At 39.3% G+C, this 16,151-nt stretch overlaps 1 protein-coding gene across 3 annotated transcripts in view; it reads right to left on the bottom strand.

Moving 5' to 3' along the window:
• Positions 1–16,151, bottom strand: part of LOC144662370 (cohesin subunit SA-2-like) — a 37,939-nt gene that overhangs the window by 17,152 nt on the left and 4,636 nt on the right. For 2 of the 3 annotated variants that reach the window (XM_078523160.1, XM_078523162.1), the window contains exons 6-20: positions 15,801–15,897; positions 15,055–15,131; positions 14,593–14,646; positions 13,675–13,825; positions 12,458–12,525; positions 12,213–12,296; positions 9,332–9,405; positions 8,516–8,581; positions 8,322–8,379; positions 8,064–8,162; positions 6,168–6,247; positions 5,367–5,521; positions 4,979–5,049; positions 2,716–2,775; positions 202–250 (exon numbers count right to left, since the gene is read on the bottom strand). In XM_078523160.1, the coding sequence (XP_078379286.1) occupies positions 202–250; positions 2,716–2,775; positions 4,979–5,049; positions 5,367–5,521; positions 6,168–6,247; positions 8,064–8,162; positions 8,322–8,379; positions 8,516–8,581; positions 9,332–9,405; positions 12,213–12,296; positions 12,458–12,525; positions 13,675–13,825; positions 14,593–14,646; positions 15,055–15,131; positions 15,801–15,897 (1,243 nt within the window). Of the gene's footprint in view, positions 1–201; positions 251–2,715; positions 2,776–4,978; positions 5,050–5,366; positions 5,522–6,167; positions 6,248–8,063; positions 8,163–8,321; positions 8,380–8,515; positions 8,582–9,331; positions 9,406–9,457; positions 9,532–12,212; positions 12,297–12,457; positions 12,526–13,674; positions 13,826–14,592; positions 14,647–15,054; positions 15,132–15,800; positions 15,898–16,151 lie in introns of all 3 variants that reach the window. The other variant, XM_078523161.1, reaches the window with a different exon arrangement.

The following is a 16,151-nucleotide window of genomic DNA, read 5'->3' as shown; positions in this document are numbered from 1 at the left end:
AATTTACACAAAAAGTTTGCTTTTTCTGGGCTTCAGATTACTGTACTTAAAAGAACCTCAAAGTTTAAATTGACTGAGAGTATGCCTCAGGTATAAAAATAAATGCTATTCAATATGTCACAGCTGGTGGGAACCACAACCTTAGCTGCAAAATATTGAAAAACAAAATAATTATAATAAATTGCTAACTCTATCACGGACCTTGCTTGTCACCCTTATCCAAAAGAATATCTGTCATCAGCTTCCAATCCTATTGCAACACAAGTACATGTAAGCATAGTACTACATGTGTGTATTTTATTAATAGTATTTAGTACATATACTCAAACAGTGGATAGCATTCCTAGCGGGTGCTGATTTAATTGGCTACTCAATCTCCGGATATCCTTTACTAATCACCTCTGAGCAACTCGATGTAAAAACTGTACTTGCTGACAGCAATAATTATAAACCAGTCAAAAATCATCCTTTTGGGGTTATATTATCTCCCTATTTTAGTATACAGCTATTTCAATTAGCGTTGTCGGGTCAAAGCTTAAAACTAAAAGGCAAGACCGTATGGCGTTCTGGGTATTCACTACAAATTTGCATATAAGCTTCATTAAATGTACAAATTCGTATTTCACACGTGAAGAATTCACAAGTTTGTTTTTCCTCTCAGGAGGCCTTTTTGTAGCTTTGCAACTTTCACTCTCACTTGGCTCTGAGTTTGAAAAATTCTTTTTAAATTCAGTGTGGTTAAAAGTACCTTGTTTCACTTTTCTGAAAAGAAAGAAAACGGGCAAATCCGCGTTTGTCATGTCACTATATATTTTAGTATTCAACACGTGCAGTTGCTCTCTTCTCCTACCCATACTGCATTTCAGTCTTGTCTTTAAGCTTTGATCCGGACAACGTTATCTGAAATAGCTGTATACTAAACAACTATTCACACCACTGGTCAGTGACCAGTGGTGGATATTTACCTCACTGCTTCAGTAAATATCCATCACTAGCAGGGCTGCAAATAATTTTTTCACTTGAAAGGACATATGTCCTACTAAGACACCATTTGGTCGGACAAAACAAAATTGTGGTCAGACAGATTTTTATTCATCCTTGTCATAAATGATTTATGATCAAAAAATTGTCCGGACATCATCTGCAACCACACTTGGAATTTCCTCGGACATGAGCTAATTTTGGTCGGCCAATGTCTGATGACCGACTGTTATTTGCAGCCCTGCACCAGCCACCTCCACTTCAGCAAGATGTTGTTAAGAACATTGTCAGTAATAGAACAACCTGTCTTTTAACTGTTATCAATTTTGTTAAGGAATCAATTCACAAAAGGATGCAATACAAACAATCCTGACAGTACATAATATAGACCACAGCCTCTGGAATAATGAATTTATCATTATAACCAGAATACAGTGCTCGAAACTAACTTTTGCGAGTGGTCTTCCATGGACAAGTGAAGTGAAGTTTTTACTGGTCCTAGAGGAAACTTAACTGGTCCCATGTTAATAACTTGCTTTTACAAAGAACACAGTAAGTACGGTCCTTACTGTGTTCTTTATAAAAGCAAGTTATTGTATGGGGCAGCCTTGGATCAGGAAAATAAAGAACAAGATGTTTTTCTTCTAAAATGTGTCTATAATATTAACAACTTTTCAAATAAAGTTATCAGAAAATCAACATAGTCAGGAGTGTTCATTCTTTCAGTAAACAGCCTGGTTCGGAATTCTCGTAGCCTTCGCAACTTTCTTGAACATTCTTCTCATTAACGGACTCTGTTTGACCTGTCCTTTTGAAGTAGTTCTGTAACGAAAAAGCTTGGCGAGCTGCCATCGTTGTTGTTCAGGTTTTAACCGTCAAATATGCAAAGAAGAACTCACAATACGGAACCAAACAGCTGGATTACACAAGTTTACCGCGCGATCACAACCCCCTGCAATGTTGATGCCTAAGGCGCATGCCTCTGGATTTCTCGACCCAGTTTCTAACGAATTTCAAAATGGCGTCGAAGGATAAATCAGCGATCGTAAACAAGAGACAAAGCATGCAATTAATAGTCATTTTTATTAACTCAAGATATACAAAATCAAAGAGTAATGAAGGGAAGGGGCAGTGTACTCGTCCACGAGCAAGAGTAAGTGGAAATTTCACTCATCCGCTGGGAAATTTAACTCGTTTTTGACGAGTGAACGACCGTTAGCTTCGAGCACTGGAATCAGAATTGATAAACCTATTTAGATATGATTAGATCTATAATCGTATCTATAACAAAATTCTCGATTTTCATTGGTTCTGCGCGCGCCTATTTGCCGCGTAATCGGCGCGCGATCACGTGGGTGTCCAATTACAGGTATCCAATTTGAGCAACTTCAAATTGGATACCTGTAATTGGACACCTATGCCATTCTTCCTTGCTGTTTTCCTGATTTTTGCACATCCAATTGCATTTGCCTTTGACTTTTTCTTACGAAAAAGGTTCTCAAAGACTTCCTAACCTCGCATTTTGTTATTTATCAATTAATTAGTAATTGGACCTGGTGTCGTACAATTCAGAGAGTAATCGTGCTCGTCATTTCAAATCGGCCTTGCGCTGCGCGCTCTGCCGATTTTGAAATTACTCGCCCGATAACTCTCTGAATTGTACTCCACTCAGTCTAATTACTATTACTTATACTGCTGCTCCATTTCTACCATCCACTACATTCTATTTCTTACCCTGAGTAGATCCATAGATTCCCATAAACTGTCGACAAGGTATGCTGCATGGTTGTGAACCTAAAAATAAAAAAAACGATAAATTGTGACCTCTCACGCGAAAACGTACACTATGGCTTTTCCGTTCCTGCACGGAAAACCGTGCGGGAGCCGTTCACCATCCGTTCTCAAAAAATTTGCATCCGTGCGCACGGCTAAGGTCATCCGTTCCGAAAAAATTTGCATCCGTGCGCACGGCCAAGGTTATCCGTTCCGAAAAAATTTGCATCCGTGCGCACGGCTAAGGTCATCCGTTCCGAAAAAAATTACATCCGTGCGCACGGCTAAGGTCATCCGTTCCGAAAAAATTTGCATCCGTGCACACGGCTAAGGTCATCCGTTCCGAAAAAAATTGCATCCGTGCGAGTCAACCGTTCAGTAAAAAATTACATCCGTGCGAGCGGCTTGAGTAAGTCTTTCAGGAAAAGCAAACGCGATCAGTTCGGACGGCTTACGGTATCTGCTCAGAGAAAAATGCGTGGAATCTTCAAAGCTTGCCCTTGTATAAATACTCATGTAACCCAAGAAATGCAAACGGATTCCTCTTTTACTCTGGCTACGAACAGGGCACTAAACGTATTTTTCTTTCTTCCATTTCATTCAAGATTAGAGAAACAGCGTTTTCTATTCATCGACAGTTGAACTCCATTTGTGCATTAGCCTGTGACAGCCGTCAACAGCAAATAATTAGCAAACACTCGTCGGCGTGTGCCTAAAAATCGAAAATTTATCTCGCCAGTTAATGTTCAGAGCGCATCATATAAACTATCGTAGTATATCATTTGACCGTTTAAATCACCGATTTATGCCCAATAGAACCAGAGTTAGCATTTTTTTTAGCTACTTGCCCTGATGCTTCAATAAACAATCAATTAGCAAACAAGACTCGTCGGCGTGTGCCAAAAGATCGAAAATTTATCTCGCCAAAAGTTAGTAAATGTTCAGAGCGCATCATATAAACTATCATAGTATATCATTTCTTGGTTTAACGAAGATTTGACCGTTTAAATCACCGATTTATGCCAAATAGAACCAGAGTTAGCATTTTTTAGCTACTTGCCCTGATGCATCAACAAACAATCAATTAACAAACAAGACTCGTCGGCGTGTGCCAAAAGATCGAAAATTTATCTCGCCAAAAGTTAGTAAATGTTCAGAGCGCATCATATTTACTATCATAGTACATCATTTCTTGGTTTAACGAAGATTTGACCGTTTAAATCACCGATTTATGCCAAATAGAACCAGAGTTAGCATTTTTTTTGCGTTACCTGTCACGGTGATTTGTCAATCGTATGCAAATTTTTTCAGATTTTGACTCGCAAAGTCATGCTTCACTGAGCAGAACATAGTCCGCTTGCAGTTCAGCTGTTTTGTTTTGCTTTTTGTTTTCAGGCCTATTAAGTTATAATAAAAATTAATATCAGTATAGAATAGCATGCTTATCAAAAAAAGGATTGTCTGGAGAAAGAAACTCAAACGTACAAACGAAAGAAAGCGACAAAATGTCGAATGTAATTAAAATTTGACCTTTTGCGTCTCGTTTCATGCTCAGTATGTTTACGTTTATATCTATGCTTGTTCGCTTGATCGATTAAAATTTATTATACTTTTTAGCCACTCTGGGTTCAAGCCGAAGAGATTTAAATTATTAATGGCTTTTCGAAACATTTGGTTGTCAGTTCAAAGTTATTTTTTGTTGTTTTAAGCTTGAAATTTACCGCCGCTAGTATAATTATTTCCGCACCGTCTGCATACAATCACGAATTAATTCTGTCTTTTCGCCTTCGGGCATTTACAGCTATCTGTTTAAAACTTTAGGTTCCGCCGTTCATCGCTATGCGTTCCGAATAAATTGTAAGCCGTTCAGTAGCTCATAGCCGTGCGTTCCAAATTTTTCGACAGCCGTTCAGTAGTTCATAACCGTGCGTTCCAAATTTTTCGACAGCCGTTCGGTTGTTCATAACCGTGCGTTCCAAATTTTTCCACAGCCGTTCGGTTGTTCATAACCGTGCGTTCCAAATTTTTCGACAGCCATTCGGTTGTTCATAACCGTGCGTTCCGAATAAATTACAAGCCGTGCGTTACCCGTTCGGTAGCCGTGTATTTTACCCGTTCGGTATAAAGCCCTTAGTGTACGTTTTCGCGTGAGAGGTCACAATTATCAGAGACGTTGGTTACCTCCAATTACAGGTACATGTAGTTGCTCTAATTTTTTTCCTACCTCACTAACAAGAAAGAACTCAATCAGCTTTTTTAACTGGACGATTTTAACTTCTTGATCAGCTTTCTTCCCTGCAACAAAATGATCATAGAAATTTCATAAAGCACAGTCTTGTTTTTTTTTTTTTTTTTTTAAAAACACAAAACAGAATCTCTTTAAATTCATTACCCTCATTTAAAAATTATTTTAAGACCCATGCCCTAAAGCAATTTTAATTTTTTTGACATTTGTGACTCTGATAGATTTACTCCAATTGTATATTGTTTTGTATTACACTTAGATTGTAATGGCTATTTTATGGATGTACATGTAAATAATTTTAAGTTGTCATCATCATCATTGTCCTCGTCATCATCATCATTATTACTTGTTTGAAAGGCAGTTTCACCTCTTTTAGATTTGCTAGCTTTTTTAACTTCTTCATCTGCGGCCATAACAAGTCTCTCCTTCAAGAACTCTCCAGCAGCTTTCGCAACATTGCGACTTGTACAGAACACAAGAAACTCAACCTGTTGACATTCTTCTTCGTCAAGCCGGTCATTCCTGAAACAACACGTGACATAATTTGACTAACTGTAACTTCTCAAAATCAATAATAATTTTTCAAGTTAAAACAAAGAAAATCGTAACCGTAAAGGAGGTTTGGGAACCCAGTCTTAATTAGCATAGATAGGTTGAACTTAAGTGACAATTACACTGTAAGGCATAAGCCATTGTTCTGTTGCTTTAGTTGTATGTTTTAGTCTTCATATTTATACAAAGTGTCCCTGTTATTTATTCTCAGAGCCTGCTTAATACAGACACCCTGATAATAAAGACCCGGGGGGGGGGGGTACTTGGGTAAATTTTTGTTGGGTATGTGCCGCTGGCCTCTCAGAACCCCTACCCCATTATAGTCTTATTCTATGGCCAACTATAGACCCCATCTTAGTCACTTTTGGGTAAATTTAATTTTTACGACCCCAACTTAGTCACTTTCTGGGAGCTGTTTGTCAAATATTGAACAACAGCAATAAATACGGTAACATTTTTTCGGCGAATATTCTCAAAGCCCATTTAATATGGACACCCTGATAATATGGAAACTTCTGCATGTCCCTTTGGTGTCCGTGTTAGTGGGGTTTCACTGTAATTGCATTTCCTTTTTTAACATTAAGTTTATTTTATTTCTAAACAATACAGTACTTACTTGAGAAGTAATGTAACCAGTCTGACTGCTTCAACTGCCACCTCATTCTCCTTATCTAGGGTCATGGCCACAAGCCGCTCCTAAAAATATGTTCACAGTAAAAATTAACGAGGGTTAAGTGCAATTAAACCATGTTAACCAACAATGCATTTAGTAGTCAGCTGTCTTGGTATCCCTCATTTCTAGATCTTACCATGCAGGCTCAGAATTCTATGCTCCCCCACATTACGGCATGGTGTTGGCCCTCATGTCATGGTAGTTTTTTTAGAAACTCCCCCCCCCCCCACCCTCTTTCCCCTTTGATCTTACTTTCCATTGACTTAGTCAGTGTGACGTCTGCTTGAGCATGGAGGCTCATGGCCGTTTTGCAGGGATTGCCCCCACCCATTCACAAGGCAGTTGGAGTGGTTGAAAGAGTAACTTCACAACAAAATACTTATTGATAACCCTGTGAACTTCAAGTAGGATAAACCTGTTTGTTAGGTTCTTCAAGCACTGCATGTGGGTTCTGTTAATTGTAGACAGTAATTATGTATCTAACTAGTGGTACCTATCGGTAGAAATGCCAACGAGTACAACGGGAGATCGAGAGAAGAAGGGAAGATAATTGTAAATGTTTGGCTGAAAGTACGCATTATGATTTTGGTCCGATCAATAAACATTGGGTGTTTTCTTTGAAAATCTTGAATGTTTCTGGAATAAAATGCGATTTTGTGAAGGCTAAATGAGGGAAAAGTTCTAAAATAATGCCGTGAAAGTAGTGAAGATTCAGTGAGAAATCTTCTAAACTCCATGTTTTTGAGAGTTTCAAGCCATTGTTGTTCGATGCCTCTATCGCTGCTGTTTTACCTTTTTTTAAGTCCTAAAGGTCTTAATCAAAGTTGCTATGACCCACTGAACTGAAAAGCAAACTTTTACAAAGATTTGCCAAAACAAATCATTTTAAACTTTCCACACTGCAGTTAAATCCACTCAACACGTAAGTATCCAACAAATTTGAGGTTTCATCTTTGTGGCCAAAGATGGAACAAGTTTATTTTATTTTACTACCACCGTTCCGAGAATAATTCATCACGCGCAATGCGTGACGTCTCAAATGTCACGTTAAACTGTTGTTGTTGAGACAGCTTTGAGGAAAATTCAAGGCCCGGTTGTCCGAGAAAAAAAAAAGCTAGACACTCCAGAAAAAAAATGAAGTATAGGGCATTTATTTTATAAATTCGAGAAACGAAAAAAGACTCTAAATAACTCTCTTCTGATCGATAAAATCCACGACACCAAATTCGTTTCCGTGTTGTTTTCATAGCCAGACCTAACTTAATTACGCATGCAAATTTGTATGACTACGAAATTTTCGAAGCTTTGGAAATTTTAAAGCTTTGTAATGCATTTCTTGCCTTTATCTTAAATGAAATTAAATTCTAAACAAAGTTTAATTCAAGTTTCTTTTGTATTTCAATCTCTAGTTCGGGAATTTTGGCTTTTTGAAGCGAACAGATTTGAAACCTCTTTGTTATCTGACACGCATCTTGTCTGGGGATTTTAGTTGCCAATGCATCATGCACGTGCTAAACAAATTAGTAGCGCGCTGATTGGCCAAACTACAACAAAGTGTGCACGTGCTGAACAGATTCTGCTGAACGGATTGGCTAAAAAAATCGGAAATTGTGTTTTCGACAACTTCCGCTTACATCCTAATATGGTCAAAAAAATATCACTGACGGAAACGGATTGCACGAAAATCAAGCTGAAAGATTCTGAGATTTTTTCCGCATAGCCCTCACACTTTGCCTCACACTACGCACGGCTCTATATAGTGCCGCCGAGACAGGCTCGCGTTTTCGCTCGCCTGTCTCGTTGGCAATAACGTCAATTTTGACTGTGTACTCATTGTACCTTAAATCTCTCAGTTAAAGGCTCCAGCTGGGACAAGAACTCTTCTTCTTCATAAAGGCCTCTTAAAGACAAGATAGCCTTCTGTCGCACCTCTCCAATCTAAATAGCATAGAAAAAGGAAAACTGTAGTTGCCGGTCATATTAAAAAGCTAGTTTTGGGCAACTTGCGAGTCAGCCAACTGATGGTTGATGATGCATTACGTACAGCTGTTAGTAAGAATAGAAACCACCAGTGAATAATACTCTTGGTATACTTGCCTTATCATGTAGACTCCAAACGGTGTATTTCAAAAACTTATCGCTCAGAAAGTAAGTGCTGCAAAGAAACGGTAACATAGCAGCACAATGTTACATACATATATTTTATACATCTATAAGAATAAAATACTGTAGAATATTTTTAAAGCGTACTGTATTTATAATAGGTATTGTGTGTAGTATTCTGTAACTACCTGTATTCTTTCATCCATTCACCCATTTCTGCAATGCACAGAGATCTGATTTCATGCCTGGAATCCCTGAAAGCAAATAAAAATACATTGAAATGCTTTATAGACCAATTAATTAATTTGATAATCAGTTAATTTACCAAATAATATTAAAAGCTACATTAAACACTGTTTTATAACAAAGCCTACATGTGTAACAAGCAAACAAAAAATGTAATGTACATCTAACTTGTTTCAACAAAAGGTGCCTGGCCGGCTGAGAGAGAGGCTTGAAATTCACCAACAGCCACCCTCCCTCCCCCTGAAGTCCCCTGGCTAGACCAGGATCAGGGGGGCCAGCAGAGTGCCTAGTCCAGCCCGGTGACAACCAAGCTGCCACAGGGCTGCAGCTGCCTGACAGTCACAAGACAATACTCATTAAAATACCATGACCTTGCTGTGTCTGGCTAGGTCTGGTGAAAATGACACAAAAACACTCCACTATGCCCACCCCCCTAGAAAGCCAGCAATTCAACCCCTGACCCTGGGCTCCCTAGGGCTGCTAGCCCTACCACTCAGCTACCCGGCACAACCTTCCAAGACGTTTCACCCCCCCTCAATTTTTTCTTGCCGGACTGGCTTGAAGGCCGACTAACGTCGGCCTTCAAGCACGGTTCGTGGAGTCCACCTTTTGTCAAATCTGTGTAGACATACATGTACTTTAATATGATCCTTAGAATAAAATAAGAAGAGACAATAATCAATTTAAAAATGTACTCTGGCATGAGAGTAAACTACAACACTTACATACATGTATAGTAATGAATCTGCATAAATTACCTGTATCGGTGAATAAACATGCCTTGATGAACAAAGTTCATCATGTCTTCCAAATCACTGATATTCTGTCTAAGCTATAAAACAAATTGTTGTCAAGTTGTATAATAATGAATCTGCATAAATTACCTGTATCGGTGAATAAACATGCCTTGATGAACAAAGTTCATCATGTCTTCCAAATCACTGATATTCTGTCTAAGCTATAAAACAAATTGTTGTCAAGTTAAGGCGGCCAGCGACATTCTTTCGGAAGATAATATTTACACAAGCATGTTTGTTGTTCTTAAAGAAATCTTTACTGCAAATGTGAAAGAAACCTTGCGGACCGTATACGTAACTTACATGTTGTTCAACGATTTACATCATACAGTACCGCCTGGAATCATATGCACATTGGCACGCGTGAAGCTCGAGGGCAGAACGCGTGAATTGCACGCGGGAGGAACGAGACGAAACCGCGCGGTTCACGAACGAAACCCGTGCGGTTCACGAATGAAAACCGAGGTCAGAAATTCATTTCGGTCAAATGGACGAAAGGCCGGCACAAAAGGATCTGTCGGCTATTGTTGTTTTTATTGTTTTCGTTTCAATGGATTTTTTCTCACATTTACAACTTGCTTACACCGTATTCACGGTACCGGTAAATTTTGTTGAACTTCAAGATCTTCACGGGTTCGTATTGAATGTTCCGTGCGTGCTAGCATGAGAAGCTTTTGAGTCGAAACTTGTCGCTTCGCGAAAGAATTAATTTTTTCAAAAATGCAAAACGTGAATGAAAAAATCGAAATTGATGAGGCCTGTAAAAGCACTTCTCTCGATTCATTCATCCAAAAATGAAGGAAGCGAAAATCTTTTTGCAACCGCGCCAAGGATTTCTTATCTTCAAATGATCTGACAGATCGACGCCCGTGTGTAAATAAAGGTCGCAAAGGTCACGCTTGTCATGTTTCTTGCAATGTCTAGTTATGAAAACGAACGTATTTAAAGTCTGTTACTTAACAAGGCGAGCGTTTTAAGAAATCAATGACATTTATTTGCGGGGAATGTGTTCTCTTTCGAGCGACAAATGCCGACAATTGTCGGCTTCCCCACCAAAAGTTCATTTGCCGTTCAACTAGATTTTTGCCGATAAGAATTATTTCGCGCCGATCAGAATAGCTATTTTCGGTCAGTTCTAAATTTGACGTTGGGTTCGTGATTTTCGGCTCGACGGTGGTCAGAAACAACTACAAAGAACATGAATCCTGTATCGCCTTCCCAGACATTCGGTATGCTGGTAAACAACTTGATGAATAAACTTGTCATTTCGCAGCTTTTCGGCAATTGACAAATTGTGTTTTCTGCAACAACTTCCCGACAGTTCTTCCTTCGATCTCCAACCCATCTACATCTTGTAATTCCCTGACCGTTTCAGAAATTTTCCTTCCCTTCTTTAAGAGTCCTTAAGAAGAACAAAATTTTTCGCGCGCGACCAAGCTGAGGAAAGTTGATCGATTCTGAGAAGTGTCAAGCAACGCCACGTGAATGAACGAGCGCTTGCGTTGCACGTTTAGATTTTGTATTTTTTAAAATCTCATATCTTGTGCCGATAATTTTCCTTCTTAGGGTTTGATCTTTTTTTATTTTTGATTGTAAAACTTTTGTGACATCGTGCGGAAAACTACCTAAAATATGTTGGTCGAATGAATATGCAAAAATTCAACTGGTTGTGCCGGTCCGGCAGTCTCTGATTCAAAAAATTGCAAAGGGACAAGAAAACCGGTAATAAAATGAATTTGAGTGCAAGCAGGCGAAATAATATTTACTTGTCTAATATAAAAAACAGAACAAATAAGACAACGCGAGGACAAGTACGCGTCAACATATGTTTTATAACTATGCAAATCTTGAATGAAATTAATCGAAGCGTGAACAGCAAACAACTTTCGATGGATTTTCGATTTAAAACTCGTCAACTCAGTTTGTAGCTGCGGTTTATAGTACATTTAAAACAGGGCAAGAACTAATCCTGTAATATTTCGATGTTTAGGCGAATATTAAAAACGTTCTCTTCAAAATGTCGCACGTTTTTCGCAGGCGGCGGGATCAAAATGTTATTCCGGGTTATTCCGCTGATTTTTTGGACGAACCAGCGTTCTCTTTTGTTTGTTGTGGTTTCCGATCAAATCTCTTGGGTGACGGTGTCAAAAACCTAACAATGAAGAGCAACAAAAAAGCTAACAAAGGCAATTAAAAGCACGAAGACGCGGCTTTGAAGAACGCGTGATTCCCTCGGTTTCGTCTCGGTTTCGTCTCGTGCTTCGTTCGTTCCTCCCGAGGTGGACGCACGGGCAAACCGCGTGCACTACCCGCGCGTCCACCTCGGGAAACCCGCGGCTGATGTGCATATGATTCCAGGCGGTACTGTACATGTAGTTACATGAACGAAAACTTGTTGTTGAAAAAAAAAACACGTTTCGAGCCCAAGCAAAGTCAATGCCGGAGAAGAATTTCATTAAACTGATTTATCTTTGCGAATGATCGGGTCAATTGAGCCCTTTGTTGATACATTTAATTTCAGTTTCATCAATTTGGCAACGCACTATGATACGGCCTCTTGTGAGTAATATATTCTATACTAATATATAAACGATTCACTGACTCTCGCGAGAAACGAGACGCTTCTCGATATAAACGAGACGCGTCTAGCGAGAAACGAGACCAGAGGTGTATAATTCAACCCATTGAATTTCTTTTACTTTTGGGAGGGGGGGGGGAGCTACAACCCCTCAAATACCCTAGATTGAACCCTGGTAAGAGCCCTTGTCGTTGCTAATTTTTCAAGCAATTGATGTCGCCAGGAAGACAGATATATTAAACCCGTGTTTATATGTACATGTACCTCTTGTCTCCTGTTGTTTAACATCTCAATTTTCTCCATGGCCTTCTTTGATGAAACTTTACTGCTTTCACTATCTAACTGGCGCTAAAAAAATTTAACAATACACAATAATTATTTTGAATATACATGTAACTGGCAAAACTTTTGATGTAGGCAAAGTGAAAAAAATTGGCTTAAAAATGGTATTACTGCAATTTAAATAATTTTTGAAATACAGTACATGATGTACTTTTTCATGTAGTTACCTGGGTATGATCTAATTCTATGTGAACATTCTTTGCCATGCGTATCAAAGCAGAGACAAGTTTCATTCCTAAGAGGTAAGGTTACAAAATTGAAGTAAGCAATAGTTCAATTTTAAGTGGAAGTACTGTATGAAGAGGCACTAAGGTATGAGTAGTAAAATTTAGTGTCCTCAGAAGAAAATATGGCGAAATGATCGATGAGGGATTAAGGTCATATGCTATTTCAGCGTTGCTGTTTGCAGGGCTCGAGACTAAGTTTGTGCCTTCCTGCGGAAGTGAAACAATCAGGCATGGGAGACATCCGTCTCTCTACCACTTGACATGGCTCTGCGCAGTCAGTCATTGTGGCGCCAATGGCATCGGGATGGCAGCGGCTCGGCTCGCACATTCCCCCCCCCCCCCCTTCTGTGCTGTGAATAGTGCTGTGATCAGCTGTCACTGAGCGGCGAGTCCGCCTGGTGTATCTGAGGCACAGTCCCATGGTTTGTGCACTGGAAATTAATCAAAGGTCTAGGTTTAACTTCAAAAACTGGATCAGTGGTTCAGGTTCCATGGCTCTCAATCCAGGAGTATAAATGGGTGCCTGCAGCCAACTGTCATGGCAACTGGACAAGATGCCAGAGAGGAGGGGGGGGAGTACATGTAGGAGTAAAAATGTGATGGACTATTGCCTCAACCAGAGGGAGCAGCAATGTTTTGAGTTGAATTGGTTCAATGGATACTTCAGGAAACAAGGGTAAATACCCGGGGGGGGGGGGGGGGGGGGGGGGGAATCCTATATGAAACGAACGGGGATGCTTGTCGGAAAATTTGAAAAGAACCCCTAAAAGAGACCAATCTGGGTGTGGCTCAAGCTTTTCTTGACCCCTAAAAGATACCAAAAAACTAAGAATGGAATTTATATTTGTATAATTCTTCGTGTGGAACCCAAAACAAGACCATAATGGCCTAAAATATTGGCATATATTGGCGTTTTGCCCAGAACAACCTAAGCGAGACCAAAAACCGAAATTTACACCCCTAAGCGAAACGACGAGCATTCCAGTCACTTTCATATGAGAGTCCCCCCCCTGGGGTAAATACCACCACTGATGAGTAATCTACATGTACATGTAATTCCTAACATCAAACAACAACGTTCAACACTTAAAATTGGAATGGTGACCTTGCATGTATCTTTAGTTAATGTAAAGGAAAGTACTGTACATGAACCTTACCAGCTAATGTGCTTGTGTGTCTGAAGGCGCGGACTTGTGAGTCAGACAATCTGATCAGCCACGACACCAGTGTATCCAGCATGTACTCATCATAGATAATACTGTGTTGACACTGCTGAATCAGCGAATCTACAAACTCCACAAAGTTAACCTAAAAACAGAACAAAAAATTAACTTGTTAGTAACAGTCATGTACTGTAATAGTTTATTTAACTAGTACATATTAACTACAAGCAAATTCATACCCCAACCATCTTACTCTAAAAGATGACATAGTTTTAATTGGCTGTGATGCCATATGACCTCATGCGATGTCATTAGAGCTGCCATCTTGGATTACAAGATTTTCTTAGAAAGACACAAAATAATGGAAATTGATACAAAGTCAAGGCAGAATGCTTTTGGAATGTAAAAATAAACAACTTGTGCTTTTCTGTTTCAAAAAACTGGAAAAATAAAGAAAAATGTTAAAAAACAATTTTGGCCCCTCTTCTTTTTTGCCATGTCTAATATCATGGACACATGGTCGACAAACCAAATTTCCACAAGGGATGGATGAACAGCTACTGAAAGTTTCAGTACCCCCCCCCCCCTCTTTCCATCCAAGGTTTAAGATTGAATTCCAATAAAAAAAAACTATGATAAAATTTATTTGCTCAACATTTTTTTTCTGGAGCTTATTTTAACGGGTGTTATACATTGTATGTATAACCAGAAAGGCTCCTTATCAAAAGGATTATTCATCTGAGATTTGGAGGGGCCTGTTATTGAGCAGAGGAGGAGGAGGAGGAGGGGGGAGTTAGTTCTAGAAGAATGTGAGACTAAATATTATTTGCAAATGTTTCTGAGGGGTTTGTCATCAGAATTTTTATAGCGGTACTTTAACAACAGAAGCAAATGAACAGTACCGGTACTTACTCTAAACTTCTTGTAAGGCTGACCTGTCATAATAAGAGGATACTCGTGACTATCCTGTGGAGGAAAAGAAAAGAAAGGAAAACATTTTTGTTGGCCATGTGTGCTGTGGTTTCGCCCTTGGTTAACAAGGTGTATAGAAGTATTTGATAATGAGCGTTCAACAAATATTGGGGAATACCAAAATTTGGTACAATTTAATTGTACCAATGCAAGCAGGGTTTTTATTAAGAATTGTAATAGCAGTAAGAATAGTGTTTTTTCGAAACCAGTAGAATGATTTCTAAAGGTTCCGTATCATAATAAATAAATAGGTACGAGGCCTTTGAAATTTAGCTTCAGATGAATGGTCTTGCACGTAGTAGCGGGAGAATTCTTCGATCTCCGATGCCTAATGGGAACACCCTGACCAAGGGTAAATTGAACCACAACACATCTGCAATCTGATTGCGTTTATCATCTAACCTCATCAAACTGCTCGGTAAGTTGACGGATTGCATTAACACTTTCTTCCTCCTCCAGCATTTTAGGAGTAACAGTTCCTGTCAAGAAAGGAAAAGAAAAGAAAATTGTTATTACTATTCTACTAGACCACACTTTCAAAAGTTTTACTGGTGCAATAAAACCATGCAGGGTGTTTGGAAAACATGCTCCGAAATCTTTATCATATGGCAATTTCTTGTTGAGTTAAACTTGCTCTCTTGACATAACATTTCTCTCACACTGAAATTTATGCATTTTTTGTCTGCCACACAACAAAGGTGAAAAAGTTTGTGTGTCATGAATCAACCCTCCATTATCCACCTTATTCATTCAGTCCCTCGCTTCCATTTCCAGCCTCTCTCTCATTGCTTCGCGCATTTATGTGCACTAAGGTATTGTCTGCCACACAACAATGCAACAGCACTTTATTGACGGAAAAGCTGTTGCACCAAAGGCAAGAACAAAAAACTGAATCACACGACCGAGCATGAAAACTGATAATTATCCTGACTACGACCCAGGGTCCCCCGTTCAGTGTGAGAGAGCTTCATTTCTTGCCTCTTTCACAAGCTCAGCCGGCAAGAAAGCCATTTATTCCTGTAGTTGGTTCCCAGTCATACCCTGTTCTGTTCTGTTATCAGTGGATCTCAACAGAACTGGTAGACAGCCTTTGGCATAAAGCAATGCCAACGTCATCCCTTAAAAAATTGTTAAAATTGACAACAAACCTTTGCAACCACAGCACTGAACAAAAAACTGGATGAGATCAACCATAGCATTTTCTTTGTCTGAATTGTAGCTCTCAATCCAGTCATCCACAACAGCCTGCAACAAGGATGCAACTGGACTGAATTATTTTTCTCTGTGTTTATCAGTCAAAATTAATTTATATATATGATAAATGCAAATGCGGCCTTAGTTCATTTTCCTAGCTCAAGACCGGTGAAAAAAAATTTTTGAGGCTCTGTCCTAGCTTTGGGAAAGTTGAAGCCACTGAGTGTTAGCCTGAAGGCCTTTCTCACTGCCTTTAGTGCACAAATGCTCTACCACACAATCATTTATTTCACATATACTTGGGC

Source organism: Oculina patagonica, chromosome 8, assembly GCF_052425735.1.
Source record: "Oculina patagonica isolate OP01 chromosome 8, crgOcupat, whole genome shotgun sequence".
Lineage (NCBI taxonomy): Eukaryota > Metazoa > Cnidaria > Anthozoa > Scleractinia > Oculinidae > Oculina > Oculina patagonica.
Note: the sequence above shows the minus strand (reverse complement) of the source record. Positions and strands in the feature narration are given on the sequence as shown.